The sequence below is a fragment of the Emydura macquarii genome, unplaced genomic scaffold (genome assembly GCF_026122565.2).
Source record: "Emydura macquarii macquarii isolate MOO-44397 ecotype Brisbane River unplaced genomic scaffold, CSIRO-AGI_Emac_v2 contig_212, whole genome shotgun sequence".
In the NCBI taxonomy this organism is placed as follows: Eukaryota; Metazoa; Chordata; order Testudines; family Chelidae; genus Emydura; species Emydura macquarii.
The window spans coordinates 13,669,772-13,686,477 of NW_027130349.1; the positions used below are offsets into that span (position 1 = coordinate 13,669,772).

A 16,706-nucleotide genomic window follows, 5' to 3' on the forward strand; every position below is an offset into this window, starting at 1 on the left:
AGCTTTACCTGATAAACTGTAATAGCTCCAAAGCAGCTAGTCTAACATGCAAATATGCTGTGAAGGGAAAATCCTGCACATTTGAGCAGTAAGGAGCCCAGCCTACTGTGGCATTGGAGCCGTTGCACTGCAGGGAAGGCAGGGATAGGATTTGGGAAGCCTGTGAAGGTGGTCGGCAGGTGGCTACTGCCCTCCCACACAGCCGTGATGGTGCAGCAGCAGTTGCAGAGTGGCTCTAATGCTGCTCAATGGAGTGTGGGAGCCATACTCTGATCATCAGCACAGAACGCCTGCATCAAGTCTAGGATTTAGCTCCTAGTGACTTTAAAATGTATCAATATGTATTTAGAGCTTGAAAACAGACCAACCTTAATTGTATTATATAAATCCAGTCCCAATTACTTTGGAGCAGTTCTGAGGTATCTCTCATCAATCTCTAGAACAGAAATGTGAATAAATAGATCTGAATCTTTCCTACCAGGATATTCTATAATATAGCACTGTACTAATATTAAATATGGATCTGGCTATGAAAAACATTAGGAAAAAGTTACTGTCTATGCACAGTAGCTGATTTTCAAGTATTAGAGGTTGTGTTAACTTATTTTTAAATACCAGAATGACCCAGCTCCAAATTACAGACTAAACTCCAGTTATGTTTTAATTTTTTTTTAAAAACAAAACATTTTGAATATAAACTAAATGAGGAAAAAGCATGTGACGTTTGTTAACATTGTAACATTTTTGGAACTTTTAAGAGCTAGACTTTTTTCCCCATAAATTTGTTAAAAAGCAAAATAAAGTGCTCCTCATCTGAGACTTTGTTGTCCCAAATTTCAGCAAGATCTGAAATCTTACAGCCAAGCTATAAACCCCTGAAAAATGGGGTTTATAACGGATATGCTCCCAAACTTTTAATTATAGCAGTGCTTGTGTGTTCCACTATAACACAAATATACATATTGCCTCTCTTTCTCTCTGGGTAACCATGGTACATACTTTACAGGAATTCAGTTCAAATTAGAAGCCTCCCTTATTTCCCACCCTCCCCCTCAAGTCTACAGCTCCATCTACTACTAAAACTACTACCGTCAAATATAATAATCATAATACATTCAAGATAAGGAATAAACTACTATTACCTGCACAGGAGACACTTATAATTACACTGGGGCTTTGAAGTACAGCAGCTCAGGGAAAATGGCCAGCCATTTGGGCATACAGCCTATTCAGATATTTTGCACTAGAACACAGACATTATTAAGTTCCACATTGAACCATGATCTCAGAGCAGTACAGTTGAAAGAAAGATAATTTTGATAGCATTAGCAAAACCTAGGTTTGTGCTGTGAGACAATGAGAGCAACAGCTCACACTAGGTATTTGGTGTACAACATGGCTCTATGTGACATGTAAACTAGAACATGAACACTATTAGGTTGGTAATGCCAATATGACTTACTGCTTACAACTGTGCTAACATTGACACCTGTGTTAGATTTGGTTCTCCTTCAGGAATACAATTCAGCTTCTGTCCTGAAAACAATTCAAGGAATGATTGAATCCACAATGCGTGTATACACACGAAGGCAACAGTTTCAAACTATTGTGTAAATGAGTAACTGGCTGTTCTGTTACATATCATTATCTATAGATATGAATGTAGTGTCTGTGGAAACAGTGGAGTAGCAACCCTGTGATCTAATGCAAATTCAAGCTTGTTAAATAGAACAAAGGGAAGGAAAGTTTCAGTGGTCTTTCTCACGGATGCTGACCTCATGAAGACAAAGCAAAGAAAAAGGCACAAGACTCAGATCTCATTGATAGTTCTCTCAGAAGGGCAGTATTCAGAGGTGCCTGGTGATGACATGTAGAATGACTGCGTTTTCCTTTTTAACCTGGCTCGTTTGTTGGCCAGAGAGAGGCTGCGCCGGCTTGAGCTGATGATTTCCGAAATAAACTTTTTGCAGTCCACGCACACCTCCATGGTGCTCCAGTCCTCCATTAACTCTTTGGGAAACTGTAGCTCTTCATTTGATTTATCCACAGACTTGGACTTTGTGGACAACCTGAAAGACAGACACACTGTCCCTTACTCGTTATCATTATTTACCCTTCAGCACAGATTTGGACACCAATGGAGACACCTCCCAAAGAGAAAGAAGACATTATTCCTGCCCCAAGTCTTGCTGCCCCCCCCGACTTAATGAGGGGGGAAACAAAACAGTAAAGAGTGGACGGAGGTGGAAGACAGGTCAATAAGATTACGTGGTTATTCAGTGAAGGCTAGTGTAAAGCATGATTTGGCAAAGAGGATTTTATGAATCACTATATGGATGTTTTGTTTGTGAGTAGGCATCACGGCAGAAGGGTCTTATAGATTTTTCTTCTAAGAATCCATATACACTAGAAAAAATGTGAGTGTATTTATCAGTTGTACTCATATTACTAACAATGTCAGCTGTGGTATAGACAAGGGACAGCATATTTTAAATACTATGTCAGTCAGTCTTATGTAAGTGAATAAAATTTATATTTACTAAATAAAAAGTAATCAGGCTGGATTTTATTCCAGTAGAAACATAAGGAAAAACCTCAATCTTTATCCAAAGAAAAAATAAAATTGGTAAGGAGAGTCATTTATCTTCGGGTTTCTAAAAATATATTACAAACATTGACAATTAAAACAAACTACACAAATAGAGCCTAGTAAATTATGTCTCATTAACTACTAATAGACTGAGAAGAAGCTCTTATTAAGAGCTGCCATCAGCAGCACAGATGAACTAGGAATGTCTCACCTGGACATGCTCCTAAGTGGCCGGTGGTGGCTGGTGGAGGGTTTTTCTGGTTTCATAAAACTTTCTCCTCTCTGCAAGGCAGCAGGTCCCAAAGAGAAGATAGGAAGGGTGGAGTATGGCTTTGATGGCAACCGCATCTGTTACAAGAGCAGGAAAAGGACAGTATGAAGTATCCTTACCAAAGACACAGCCTTTCTAAAAGGGACAAGCTGTAGGTTCCTGAACTTACCTTTTTGCAACACTGTGAGCATACAGGCCTGTGTAGAAAAGTGAAAGCATGAATCATTCAACTGAAAGACATGTTGTTTAAGTAAGACAAGTGTGGGGTGCATACAGTTCCATATTTACTGCCTCACTGACTATCACCTTAACACTTGCTCCGTTAACAAGTAAACATTTTTTCCCCAACTGACAATACAACCAATTCAAATGGAATCTGAAATTCACTTTGTTCTTTCGGGTTCCCATGTCACCCCTAGTAATGAAGATTCTGCAGAATCTATCTCATTACCTCATACCCATATGGGCTCTGCTGGGCTAACGGAGGAGTACGGTTATGTTGTTTTATTCTAAAAGCTAGGCGGCTCTGAATCTGAACACATTAAGGGAGTGGATATGTTAAATAAGGAAGAGCTATTTACAGTCATTTTTCTGACCATAACTGCATTTCAAAACCAAACAAAACTGTGAATTAAAATAGAAACCAGTGGGGTATATGAGTACTAATATTTCACTCTGAAATGGATGATTATTAGCTACCAAAAACATACCTCTTACAGAACTGACAGGTGTAGGACCAGGTGAAGAAAGAAAACCTCCTTGTTCGACAACAGAAACAGAGCTAAAGAAATTGAAAACAGAAGAGACTACGTCAGCAGTTCAGTCCTGGAAATAAAACTGTATACTTCTAACTGGGTCTTTGGTGAAGACACACAGACTGAAGTTGAAATATATTTATTTGATAAGTTCAACATGCAGGAACCCAGGGGAGGAAAAGGAGACACTAATGTTTTTTCATGATCTGTAATCTGTAGAAGAAAAATACACTGGCAGATGTGTGCTCGGATATTAAATCCCCCTGGGTCACATGATGCATGATTCCCCAGAAGCTCTAAATTCCTTTTAGCTTGCTACTCATGAGCCTCTGAATGTCATTCTTAAGGCTCAAAAAAAAACCCAAGAGTGTGAGACTAATGCATCCTGCTTACCTTTGGAGGACAATGGAGCCTTAAAATAATCCCACTTGTTTTAAAACTCAGAACATACAATTACGCCAGGCCAGGGAAAAAAGATTCTTCATCCACTTTATTATGAATGAATTAGAAGACCTTGTTGATATACATTCTTTATACAGGGAAAGCTTCTGTGATAGAGGGAGGCTCTGAGTCAAGTTGTGAACCCCATCTTGTTTTGTGGATACTATTTTGTTTTTAGGGCTCCACTTTATACTGTAATCGTCATGTTGAAGTGTAACCCTCATGTTTGTATTGCAGTCTCCAATGTGGATTAGAAGCATCCATTTTGTAGTGGGGGCTTCAGACCTAGTTGAATGACTATATCTGAGAAGTTGGCACACAGCTATCCAAAGCCATCAGTGTTGTCTCTCAATTGCCAGCCCAACCATAAGAAGAAAGATTCCCTACACAGAAGCTGAGAGATGGTGGGAGTGAGATGGGGGGAAGGGATGGGACCTAACCAAAGGGGTTATTTAAGTGGGAATACTCTTTGGGAAGGAGCTGTCCATGGCTACATGCCAGGAGAACAGGCTAAGGACACAGAAGGCAGAACCAGTTGCCTGGCCTAGGGATGCTGACTAAATCCTGAACTCAAAGGAGGCTGTATTCAGACTTGGAGGCTGTATTCAGAATTTTGTTTTTTTAATGTCTGTAACTCACTCGTGTGCTTTGCTAAGAGTAAAGTGTCTGTAGTTAATATATTCCTTTGCTAAGCCTGTGTTCTTGGCTTGCCTGCCATGTTATCCCTGAAGTAGCAAATCAGGAAGCTCAAAGTACCCACAGTGAGGTGGAACTCTGAAGGAACATATGTAAACAACTGGGAGCTTAGTAGGGCTGAGTCATTGGTCTGGGGTCCCAATTCCCAAGAATAGTAGTAGACATGGGGTCTGTGACTAGGAGCATACTTGAGAAACGCAAAGCTAGAAACAGTGACCAGAACTATCCAGAGCCAGGGCACTGAGAAGCATGTGGGATTCAGCAGTTGGGTCCATTCACAACAGGCGGCGTCCATTCAGACAAGAGAACTGGGCTTGGTTGTGACAGCTTCCACTGATTGCAATGGGAATTTAATTTTTTTTTAAATATTGTAAACGTTTTATTATTTCATAATTTTAACTATAGTTCTGTTCTCTCTAGAAAAAAAAATTAAGTAGCATGGCTGTGTGTGTGTCTAGGGGAGTAAGGGGGTAAGGATGCTTTATTAAATCTAAACTAAAACAGAGAGAGAGAGAGAGAGAGAAAGAGAGAGAGTGCATGAGCAAGCACAACTATCACCATAAATGCTACTGTGTCTTTATGGAGGGTCAAAAACAAATGTGATATTCCTTTACAAATTTTTGAAGTTTCCAAATATAAACTTAGGAAACTGGCCCCTTTGTAACTTCTTTTACAGAAAGTGTAGTTTCTGCAATATAGATTGAAAGTCAGATTGGTCAGTTACTAATGAAAACTTGGTACCTGCATTCTGGTTCCAACTCTTATTCTTTCACTGAGTGGAATCTGTGTGATTCATCTCCCTCACTAACAGCTCTCAGTGGATCAGCTGGAACAAGCATACCTTTCCTTTTTTGAGGGCAGTGTAGACATCTTTATACTGCTGGTACTTTTCCAGCTCTGCCTTCACCAGCACCTGACGAATGTGCATGACTTCCTCCACTGTCAGAGCTAGGCATTCCACTGGGTAGCAAAACTCCTCCTGGAAGCCAAAAATCTCTATTACTGTGTAACCCATCACCTTTTTGAGACTTCAGCCTAGAAAGCCAGCCATCCAGTTAGTAACGTCAAAGAAAAGATTTCACAACCCAAAAACAGAATAGCACTGGCTGATCCATGGGCATCACGTGAGTTTCAAACCAACTAGGAGACTGATTATGTGCAATTTTTCTATGTGCATTTGTATCACCTGACACCTGTTTCCATTTATTGGATTATTTATTTATTATGAAGATTTGTTTTAGCCAATTACAATTCAGTTTTATAATTTGAAAGGACACAAGGTGATTTGATACGTAGGTGTAAAACATATTATTTGGCGCTAGTCCCTTTGACTGTATGCAGCTTAAAGACAAACAGCTTCTCTGCGACTTCGTGGTGCCCAGAGTAGCTGAAGAAAGCAGTTAGTAGCCCATTCCAAAAGAATTTTTATTCAGTGGTACCACATGCTGGTAATCATAGTTATAATCAGATCCCATGAACAAAATCTAGACCAAAACTATAGAAAATGAACTGTATGCAGTTAACACACACAGCCTTCCTTCCCTTCAAGAGGATAACAATGGCAATTTAAACTTTATTAAATAATCTTAAAATATAAAGTTTGAGCAAAAGTTAATCCATTGTTGTATTCTTACTAGCAGAGGATCACACCCAAGCTACTAATAACAGAACTACTGCCCATCTGTGAAACTTCCATACACTCTGTGTTAGTTCATTTAAGAGAGTAGCAACACTGAATATGCATCTAACTTCGGCACCACAGAATAAAAAGCCTCATTCCCATTTGTAATCCAGTTGGAGGTTGATTGAATGGTTCTAACAGAAAGACAGAACTGCTCTGGGAATTCCCATCACTTTTCACTCAGTGCACCTGTTCAGTTAGCCCAGAAGAGCAATGGTGCTGAAGTGACAATGAAATTTAATGTCCTCTGAATAAATACAGGAAATCTCCTCTGTACACACAAAAACACTGCTGACCGCACTCTATGGACAGCTTAGAAATCTAATTTATAAATCAGAATGATCATTCAGATTAGTTGTAAAGTGCTCAATTTAGACAGTCTTCAAATTTTGTTCTGACTTTCAATTAGAGAGAAAGTATTTTGATCTATGTTGAGGACCTGGCAAACATTAGCATTTAGGAACCACTATATTTTTAAGAATCATTGTCTTATCTATCAAGAAAAGTAACATAAATTCAGCCTGTTTAAGATACCCACAAAAGGCTAAAATTGAGTTAATTTTGATTTTCTTTGACAAGCCAAACCTCTTGCGAATGTTCTTACTGATGACGCTTAGTTTTCTGGAAAAACCAAATTCTATCAAAACCAAATGTGATTTGCTCTGAGAGGTATAAAACTCCATGAACAAACAAAATAATTTCCTTTCATTAGCAGCAACCTTCCATCTAATCAGTAGCTGTCAGCATTGTATTTTAAATCCTTATGATGATGACAGCATTGTTAGAGATCAAGAATGCTTTGGGAAAAATGGAGAGCAAGAAGAATGAGTGGGAGAGTGTGGGGCAGGCAATGCCAATGAGAAATGTATTTTCTACAGCATGGGATATCAGGATGGTGTTTGTGGTAAGTGAGATTTGAATGTTTTTGATCAATCTCAGTTTTCAGTCTTTTAGAAAGCTATTTCTTTACAAAAGGGTTTTTTTTTCTCTAATATACTCAAGTATATTTAATTCTTCCCCCTTAGACAACAAAATGTTCATTATGATGAATATTTAAACATCAATTTGTTGCATATTTGATTACATGACACATAAACAAGCTTTTAAAGTTAACCCCTTTAATATCTTTCTTTATGAAGATGCTTTATCGATAATACAGGGTACTCCGTTTCTGTAGAACTAGTACTTCAGGTGTTTACTAGGTAACAGAAGAATGATGTGGATCTGTTCTTGCAATCATCAAAATTAATTTTTCATTAAAACAAGCATGAATAGCTAGCAGGAAATAGGGGATAAATGGAAAATGTTCACTTGTTTAAATGCTAATGTTTTAATTCCAGAGGTTATACAAGGACAACAAAGCTTTAATGCAACATTAAACAAAAGTTAAATGATATACTGATTTCTGAAGAATATTTATTTTTTTCCTTCTCAGAATAAAAATAAGTACATGTCAAATCTTTAGCTTCAACATTAGCTCCATCTTTAAATTAAACTAATCAAAATTACATTAACCACTGACTAAAGTCCACAAAAACAGTAACATTTTAGACTTATAGTTCTAACTCCTATCCATAATCCTTGTCCATGTCATAGGGGCTGCATAGGGTAGTGTGTGTAACGTCCTATGTCCTCTGCAATACCTACACTCAGTTGAGTGTGTTAAGGACAGAACCTGGCTTCTGAATTTCCTTGTTTTTCTGGATTTGAACCCAATCTTCAATTAATATTAATTAAAGACAGTTCAGTGTGGTTATTTTTAAACAGAAAAAAAATAAGCCATGTTAAAAGATACTTCTCTGTACTTAAAGTCAGTGAACTTGTAAAGAATGTGCTTAACATTTTGACTATGCAGTCACAGCACAAGAGCTCCATCAAAGCTATTACAGTTTATGTGTAGTGAATGTATATCAAGAATAGCATGTAGTCTGAATTACATAGCCATCATATGAAATAAGTGCTTTGTAGATGATTTTCAATATATCCTCACATAATAGCTTGTGATGACTATGTATAAACAGCATATATTTCATATTAATGTATTCATTATACCCAATGTGTTGTAAAACTTTTCATTGGCAGTTATTAACATACATTCAAAAGAGTCACATCAAGAAAGTACTGTATACGCTAGTGCTGGGTGAAATACAAAAGTTATGCAATTCAGATTACGTTAAGCTCTGTAAAGTCTAGATGTCTAACTCAACATCTTCAGTCTGGAATACTCAGCTAGATATCTCTAGACTTCAACAGTCCTGCAATATTTTCTCCCAGAAATGGGAAGAAAAGCCCACCAAGTCTCAGAACCTTAAGGATTTTTGGTTCATGTTCAGTTCTAAAAATGGGTTTGCGGGAGTTCTCATTTTCTTCTAAACTGGTTGACCTAAGCTGGTGCAAGCCAACTACTGATCATGCTGGAAGTTCTGATACTTAATTACATTAAGGACTAAAATCACTGTTAGGGTTTTAAGTAATATTATGTTTTGAAATGCCATTCTATTCTGTAATACTGTATGCCCTGTTAAAGCAGCAATAACTTAATCTTTTCAACATTGTCCAAGGATCACAGTGGTTTTGCTTGTTTAGGTTGCAGGATCTTCATGTGCTTGCTGTACATTTAAGATTTGGAAAACGTGTCCCACTGATAATCTTATTATGTTGCATTTTTAGTTTGCTGTCCTTTCACAACTGATTTCTTTTTTCCATGAGGTGATTGAAGGATCTAAACACACAAATATTCTACAAACACTGAAATCAATCTCAATCAGGAGTAGTGTGCCAACCTAAACCGTTAATTCTTGCCACAGTTTAGGAAGTGCTCCACTTAGAAGGCACATGCTTGTAAAGATAATTTCCAAAGCCAGCTGAAAGAGGCAAACCTTTGGGGGCTTCCACCTGCTGGCAAAAGCTCTGTCACATAGATCATACATAGCCCTTGCCACTCCAACCAGGGCTGCTTCAAAGGGATGAGAGCTGAGCAGAGAAGCTATTTGTATAGTTGAAAAAAGTGGTCTGAAAGTCATCCTTGGAAAAAAACTGGTTATCCTAGGAACCTGAACAATAGATAGGAAGCAGAATAGGGAATGCTGAACATGAATGAAATTGTTAGCAGGGATTCTGGATCCTAAAAATAAGAAAAATAATGAAGGCTTTTACACATACATCTCAGTACACTGGCTGCACCTTACTGGTTAGGTACCAAGTTGGATCATATTGGTAGGTACACTACAAGGCCAACCCTTGAAAAATAGTGAACTGTCCAGCTGCAATTTCTGAGACTTCTCATTTACCATTCATATGCTGACACGACAAAGGACTATTTTTGGAATTTTTCCAAGTTTGTTTCTCCCCACTGCTCTTACTTTAGTGCTAATTCCCTTTGTATGCTGAGATGCTTGTTCTCAAAATCCTTGTTAGTATGCAAGACAGACCAGTTGCCTGCTAATTCTAAAAGAAACTGTAGAAATGGCTTTTTTTTTTCATTGGCATTGATGGCTATTTAACGACAAGCTCTTTCACCTTGAAGCAGATAAGAATTGAAACTCCATCAATCCTGGAGGAAAGGATGAAGAAGTGTGCAGTCAAATAAAAAAGTAAATAATATTTTGCACTTATCTACAGGCTTCCACTCAAGAAACTTCAGTACCATAAATGCAATGCCGAGTTTAGAAAATAAGAGATGCCAGCTTTTATGAGTAGTGAAGAATTCCATGTTAGGGTGCAGGGACTAGTTAGGTTACTATTAAAGAGTACTGAAAATCTTGTATTGAATTAAAACAAAAAGATCATGTAATTTATCAATTAGCGCCCAGAGGGCACTATTGCAAAGATTAACAAATATATTTAACAATGGCACATAAAACAGACTGCGTTAAAAGAACATTATTTCAACATCAATTTTCTTCCTTTTTGCTTTATACACAAAAACATGTTAAACAAATTGAATGAGGGATGAGAGAGTGTCCTTTGGAGTAAATGAATTGTCACCACTTGATCTGAAACACTCATTTATGTGACCCTGCAGGACTCCCATAGATGTTTCCCTGCTGCTTTTGCTTGAAGTTTCTGCTGCTTCTTTTTGTTGTTGTTTCATTTTGTTAGGTCAATTAGAATTTATATCTATTGGTTGTAGTGTGTACACACACACACACACACACACACACACACACTCTCTCTCTCTCTCTCTCTCTCTGCATTTGCCAAATACCAATGAATACAGCTATATAGCAGGAAAATGTATTTTTCAGTAGAAATAACTCATGTGAAAAACTTAAAGGACCTCATATGTAAGCATTTTTAAGTCACAAGGTTTTCCAAGTTTTGTGCTGGATCAATGTTAGTAAGTTGGTTGGATCAATATCGTGATGTAGTTTGTTTAGAAATACTGAAAGTGCAAAACAGCAAACACCTCAAAACGGTACACACAGCTTTTTTCTTTTGAATATTTCTGCCAGTGAAAACCTACGGGCTCTGCAAAAATAAATCCTTTGGTGGCACACAAAACGACCGCTGCACATTGTGGTAATTAAATTCTTTTTACACTAAATCATGGTCTCAACCATGAACTCTCCTTTTAAGTGTTAGAGGCTCCAAAAGTTATGCTCCAAACTAACTCTTGGAGAAAAAATGCTATGCTCTGCAGGTTCATTACTGTTTCTTGAGAAATGAGCTAAGATTACTGAATGCCATTCACCCAGGACCACAAGCTGTATTTAAATTAGAAGCATGTGATATAAAGCCAATTTTCCTCTTCTAGGGAAGTGGGGAAAACATCCTCTGTATCCCTGAAGACAATTGCGTTATTACACTTCAACCTCATCACCCTGAAGGACTTGCACCACAGCCACCATCTCTTCAGCTAAAGAGAACTAAATAGGACTTCAAAGCCCATCAATCCCTCTGTCAGGAGGAGGACTGGTGAGTATTCCTTCCCTTTTAGAAACTGAATCCTCCTATCAATCTCTCTACACACAGATACCTCAAAGGGGCAAGTTGAGCCCCTGCTGCTGGGGAAAACAAGAGACCAGGAATTGAACCCAGGACTCTCACATTAAGTTGCAAAGTACACTGTGCCAGCACAAAAGAGCCAACATTCCGGTCCCTTTGCCATGTAGCCTCTGTTGGAAAATAGTTCTCAATTAAAGCTAATGATCAAATGTACTGTACTTTCTTTTCAAGTAGCAAAACAATTTATGCTTCAGTGACCTCAACAATGCAATGCGGTCATACCCTGAGTTGGACTCCTTAAAAGATTTTTCTGTGACATTATGACTTTAACCAAACTAGTTTTTAACAAGGGAGGAAGAGAAAACCATCCATTCCTTCAGTGGTGAATTAAAATACACCAAGTACAAAGAGAAAATAGATTAGCTGCTTTTCCATTTGAAAGGAGGCAACTGCAAATCTGTTATTTAGAAGCTGTATTTTCTGAAACAGGCTGAAATAAAAACTACACATGGGCTTGGGTCACAAAGTTCAGACCAGGATCCATACTTCTTCAAAGTTCTGGGGCATCTGAACCTAGGATTTTGGGTCATACATTAGAGAGACAGAAAGTTTAATCTTGATCCAAACTCCCCCAAACATTCAGGACTGGTTTGAATTTGGGATTTTGCTTTGCATCCAGCTCTAATCACACTGTAACCACATTTTAATTTTGTTTACTCTCTTGGAAAGTTTCTCTCATCACCACTGTGGAGTTATCGACCTCCTCACCCTATGGCCAATGCTCAAAGGTAGCTCTAATGAAACTTACAAGAGACCTGGAGCTCTGTTTTGAAGGTGGTAGGAACTGTCTCACGTTGGTCGGCGTTTCCTTTTCAATGGAGTGTCGTCGCTGGGGTGGTTGCCGCCTCTCTGGTTGTGGTGTGGATGATATTGGCAAAAACTTCGGAGGCACTAAAGATTCAACCAGCAGAAGTTAGCTCCAATGACCATTCAATAACATTGTTTAACATTGGTAGCAGCCACAGTTTTGGTGGAAAAATTATTTTTAGTTGCTAAAGTAACACAAGATAAAGTATCTTCACATAGCTTTCAAATGAGCCACATTTTCAAAACTGGGTGAAGTGCATGTTCCCACAAAAATGCAAAGGGACCTACAGTTCCACCTCTATAAAAAAAAAAACACTTGTGGGCTTGCAATTACCCTACTAACATGTGCAAATGCCAATCTGTGTGTAAAATTCAGGTTTCTGAATATGCAGTGGGACTGCAAGAAAGTTTGCAGGTATCATAGAAATTTTTCCCTGTAAGTGCTTGTTGAGTATAAATTTTAAAATCAAAGGGCACTGAAAGATGCACCCAACGTACTATGCCACTGTTTTCATAGAGAGTGCATGAAAAAAATGCTAAAAATAATGCAGAAACTATTTCAGAGAAACCTGTATGTTTTGTAAACATGAAAATATTTAGACACACTTTCAACTTAAAAATCATACTTGTGTCAATTTGTTTTAACCAAATATGGTTACAGAGTAACATCTAAGATAATCGTCATTGTAAGAGATGACAGAAAAAAAAACATATTTTGTCAGTTGTTTTATTTGGTGCAGTGGCAACACTTGGTTTATTGGAAACTCTAGGGATTTTTAATGCATTTACAACCAACTATTCTCAATGGAATTTTATAAAAAGTTCTAGGACACATTTTTATCAGTCTCAAGTTTAATAAAATTTTGTTTTTACAAAATCTATATTTAGAGCCAACTGTGAGTTGAGAATGATCCTTTAAGGGGCCACCCACATGTATCCCACATGTGTTAAGAAAAAGTCTGATTCAACAGTATTAGAAGATCATCTGCATTAAGCAACCAATTCTTGTCAGTTCCTTGAGTGGTTGATGAAAACAGGTTTTACTGTACATCAGAATACATTAAAGCTCTAGCAACATTTCAAATATTTAAATCAGCTACTTGATGGAGAACAGCAACTGTAGCATATCCCGTTGTACAGCTGAAATGGTTAGAGCCAGTTTATGCCTTTGCAATGACTAAACTAACCTGTATCTTATTCCTAAAGGAACTACACAGTGTGCATACGTTGATTAGAGAGCTTCTGTGTGTCTCCTCTTTTCGTGTAATAATATGGAAAACCAAGGCCAAATCCTACTCTTTGTCATGCCGGCATAAAGCCAAAATAAATCAGCTGAAGTCTACATTAAGACCAGACTGAGAACAGAATTTGTCCCTTCCTCTTTTAAATGTATTATCTTCAGACAAATAGTCTATTTTCACAATATCAAATATAACATACACATTCTCTTAGTTTCTTGTTTTGATCATTATATACAAAAAATATATGCTATAAACAAAGCAATTTTTTTTCATTTTACAGTACAAGTAAAAAGGAAATGAACTTTCTTTTGTAGTTTAATATCTAATATCCCCTTTAAAATTAGATGGACTATAAGGGCTTGTTTACACTTGAAATGCTGCGCAGCTTTATTGGTTCAGTGATGGGAGTGGTGCTCCTATCGGTGTAGGTAATCTACCTTCATGAAAGGTGGTAACTAGATAGATAGAATTCTTCCGTCACCCTAGCACTGTCTACTCTAGGGGTTAGGCTGGTTTAATCAGGGGGTGTGGATTTTTCACACCCCTGAGCAGAGGCACCATTTCAGATTTTGGTACCCGGGGGAAAATGGGGGCAATTTTAACTGTTTTTCCAGGAGCTACTTAGGCACCTGAAAACTCTAGGTTTTTCCCCCTCCCCAGATAATAACTTAGAAATTAGCTAATTAGCTGACAGGAGTACTGTATCTAATTCCTGTATAAAGCAAGAAAAAAAATACAAATACTAATTAAAGCCATATTTTAAGTTTACATGTAAATTTATATGTAAATCAGGAGATAATACAGCAAAATATTCCCAATCCCAAGCCATGAGACATTGGTTTTGGAGCCTTAACACAGATATCAGAAACACTGGTTTGATACTTTGTACACTATCTTTAGTAAAGATAAATAAAAATAAATAAAGTCTGTTTACTTTCTCTAACAGACACATTCTGTGTTACTGCCATTATCTACTCTATTTTAGTCAATTGTTTTTCACTCAACTACTTAATTTTAGCATATATGATTAAGGTTTTTTCCCTCTTTTATTAAGAATTAGAATTTTTAAAAAATTATTTTGGCATTTACGTTTACAGATCACAACCATGTATGTGATTCACTAACATTTGACTCCTTCATTACCTTTGGAATCAGACTTGGAACTGCATTTATTTTCATATGAATTTAAGTTATTTAAAAATATAATTAAAAATACAAATTGAAAATAAGCAACCTTCATCTGCACAGTGTCTGAAGTTGTGTGTTTAGCTAATGTTTGTTTGTTTTTTAAACTGGTACAAGCTAAATTTACGTTCTAAAAGGATACTATTATTTGATTGTACTACTTTAAATAATGAATGACAAAGCACAATATGTTAGTAAAAGTAACAATGATAATTATTCCAGTACAAGTTAGGCATTTTAGAACTCACTACCCAAAGAAATAATTTAAGTACAAGAGAGAAATAAAATTATGAAGTGAACAGACCAGTGAAAAAATTAAAATAACAGCACTGTCATTAATCCTTAATGAATTTAGAAAGAATAAAATTACAGAGAATATGTGGGCATTGCACATTTTGACAGGAAGTACCAAGAAGTAACAACAAGAATAATACAAGTGTGTGTGTGTGTTGGGGGAAGAGTATGAGGGAGAGAGAGAGAGAGAGAGAGAGAGAGTATGAGGGGGAGAGAGAGAGAGAGAGAGAGTGAGTGTGTGTGTGTGTGCGTGCGCGCACCTCAGGGAGTGTGTCAGCACACTGTCTCTTTAAGCCAAACACTCAGGAGCCTGACTGCTTGTTCAGTACAGCAGCAGCCCCAGTACCCACTCCTGAACCCATGGCAACAGCACAGACAGGCTCCCTGGGTCAGCAAAGACCCACTTGGCATGGCCACCTCTAGCATCAGGCGAGCTCCCCCAGCGCCCCACCAGCCATGGATCAGCTTCCCAAAGAAGGAGAGACTTCTGCAGGGGAGCTACGCAGCTGGAGAGCAGCGGCTGCTGGCTGGGCACCCAGCATTGGAGGGGGGCGTGAGGGCTAAGGCAAATCTTGGGGTGGCTATAGCCCCCGCAGGTCCCACTAGGGCTGCTCCTGTTTGTGAAATTATAATGTGGTACAAAACTCAGGGAGGGGGAAGGCCGGCAGATATCACCCCAAATGGCACCCCCACCCCTGAGCAACATAGTTCAGTAATTTAGCTTTTGAGTGTAGACCTGGCCTCAGTCACAGAATATATACAACTCCATATTCTGAAAGATTTTTGTTTTATTTTTTTAAAAGAAGGCACATCACAGTAAGCTCCTGAATAATTTTTTTTTTTTGGTATTTTGAAAATGAAGGAAAGGTCACCTATGCTGGTGATAAATTATTCTAGTAAAGTAAATGAGTTAATTGCATTGCATTGTCCTAGTGTAGCATTCTCCTCATACTGCAAATTCAATTCTAGGAAAAGACTATTTTCCCCATTTAACAATATTTTCCTACATTTAAAATTCATGTATTTGTTTTATTTGTCTTCAGAACTATGGAACCTTGTAACTTATAGATATATCTGTACAGTGCCCAATAGTTTATGCCTTCATGTCAGTCAAGAGGCTATTTAATCAATGTTAACCTATTCAGCAGGTCTCTTTTCTAGAGGTGAGCCCTACACACTTACCCACAAATACTAATCTACTTTTAGTTTAAAAAAAAAAAAAAAAAAAAAAGTCATGCAAAATTCATATGACAGAAAATGTTAGGAGGTGGGAAAAACGATTCTGTTTTTATTTAAACAGGCTTTCCTAGACACTGAACACTTACTCTTTCTACCAGAGGTGGTCTCTTGAGAGGTGTCTTCCACTTGGGAAGGAGACATACTGCTGCTGCTTGCTGATTTGTTCATGGACTCCTCCTAGAAGTAAGCAAAATCAGAAGAATTAGAATACTTCAGAGTCAATCACTCTTAGCCCCCTCCACACATATGGTAAATTATATAATTAAACCAGTAATCAATCTTCCAACAACACACTGCAAAAAATACCGCAACTTGGCAGGCCTTTAAAACAGGTTTTTTCAAGTTCATCTTTTGCTACAAACTGGAATATACAGTACATACTCAATATATTTAATTATATCATTAACAACAGGAATAGAAAGGCAGGTGACTCTCTTGTAATCTGCCTTTTCCTAAATAATTACTTCTCGCACTGAAGGCCTAGAAGGGATTTACAAAC

General features: G+C 37.7%; 1 protein-coding gene across 3 annotated transcripts in view; it reads right to left on the reverse strand.

Annotated features, from left to right (window-relative positions):
* Positions 1-751: 751 nt before the first annotated feature.
* The window catches only part of SPIRE1 (spire type actin nucleation factor 1), a 160,200-nt gene continuing 144,245 nt past the window's right edge, over positions 752-16,706 (reverse strand). For 2 of the 3 annotated variants that reach the window (XM_067548059.1, XM_067548076.1), the window contains 8 exons: positions 16,294-16,384; positions 12,190-12,332; positions 9,314-9,487; positions 5,595-5,732; positions 3,572-3,642; positions 3,031-3,058; positions 2,802-2,938; positions 752-2,069 (listed from right to left, as the gene is read on the reverse strand). In XM_067548059.1, coding sequence (XP_067404160.1) covers positions 1,811-2,069; positions 2,802-2,938; positions 3,031-3,058; positions 3,572-3,642; positions 5,595-5,732; positions 9,314-9,487; positions 12,190-12,332; positions 16,294-16,384 — 1,041 coding nt within the window. In that variant the 3' untranslated portion in view covers positions 752-1,810. The remainder of the gene's footprint in view (positions 2,070-2,801; positions 2,939-3,030; positions 3,059-3,571; positions 3,643-5,594; positions 5,733-9,313; positions 9,488-12,189; positions 12,333-16,293; positions 16,385-16,706) is intronic. The other variant, XM_067548067.1, reaches the window with a different exon arrangement.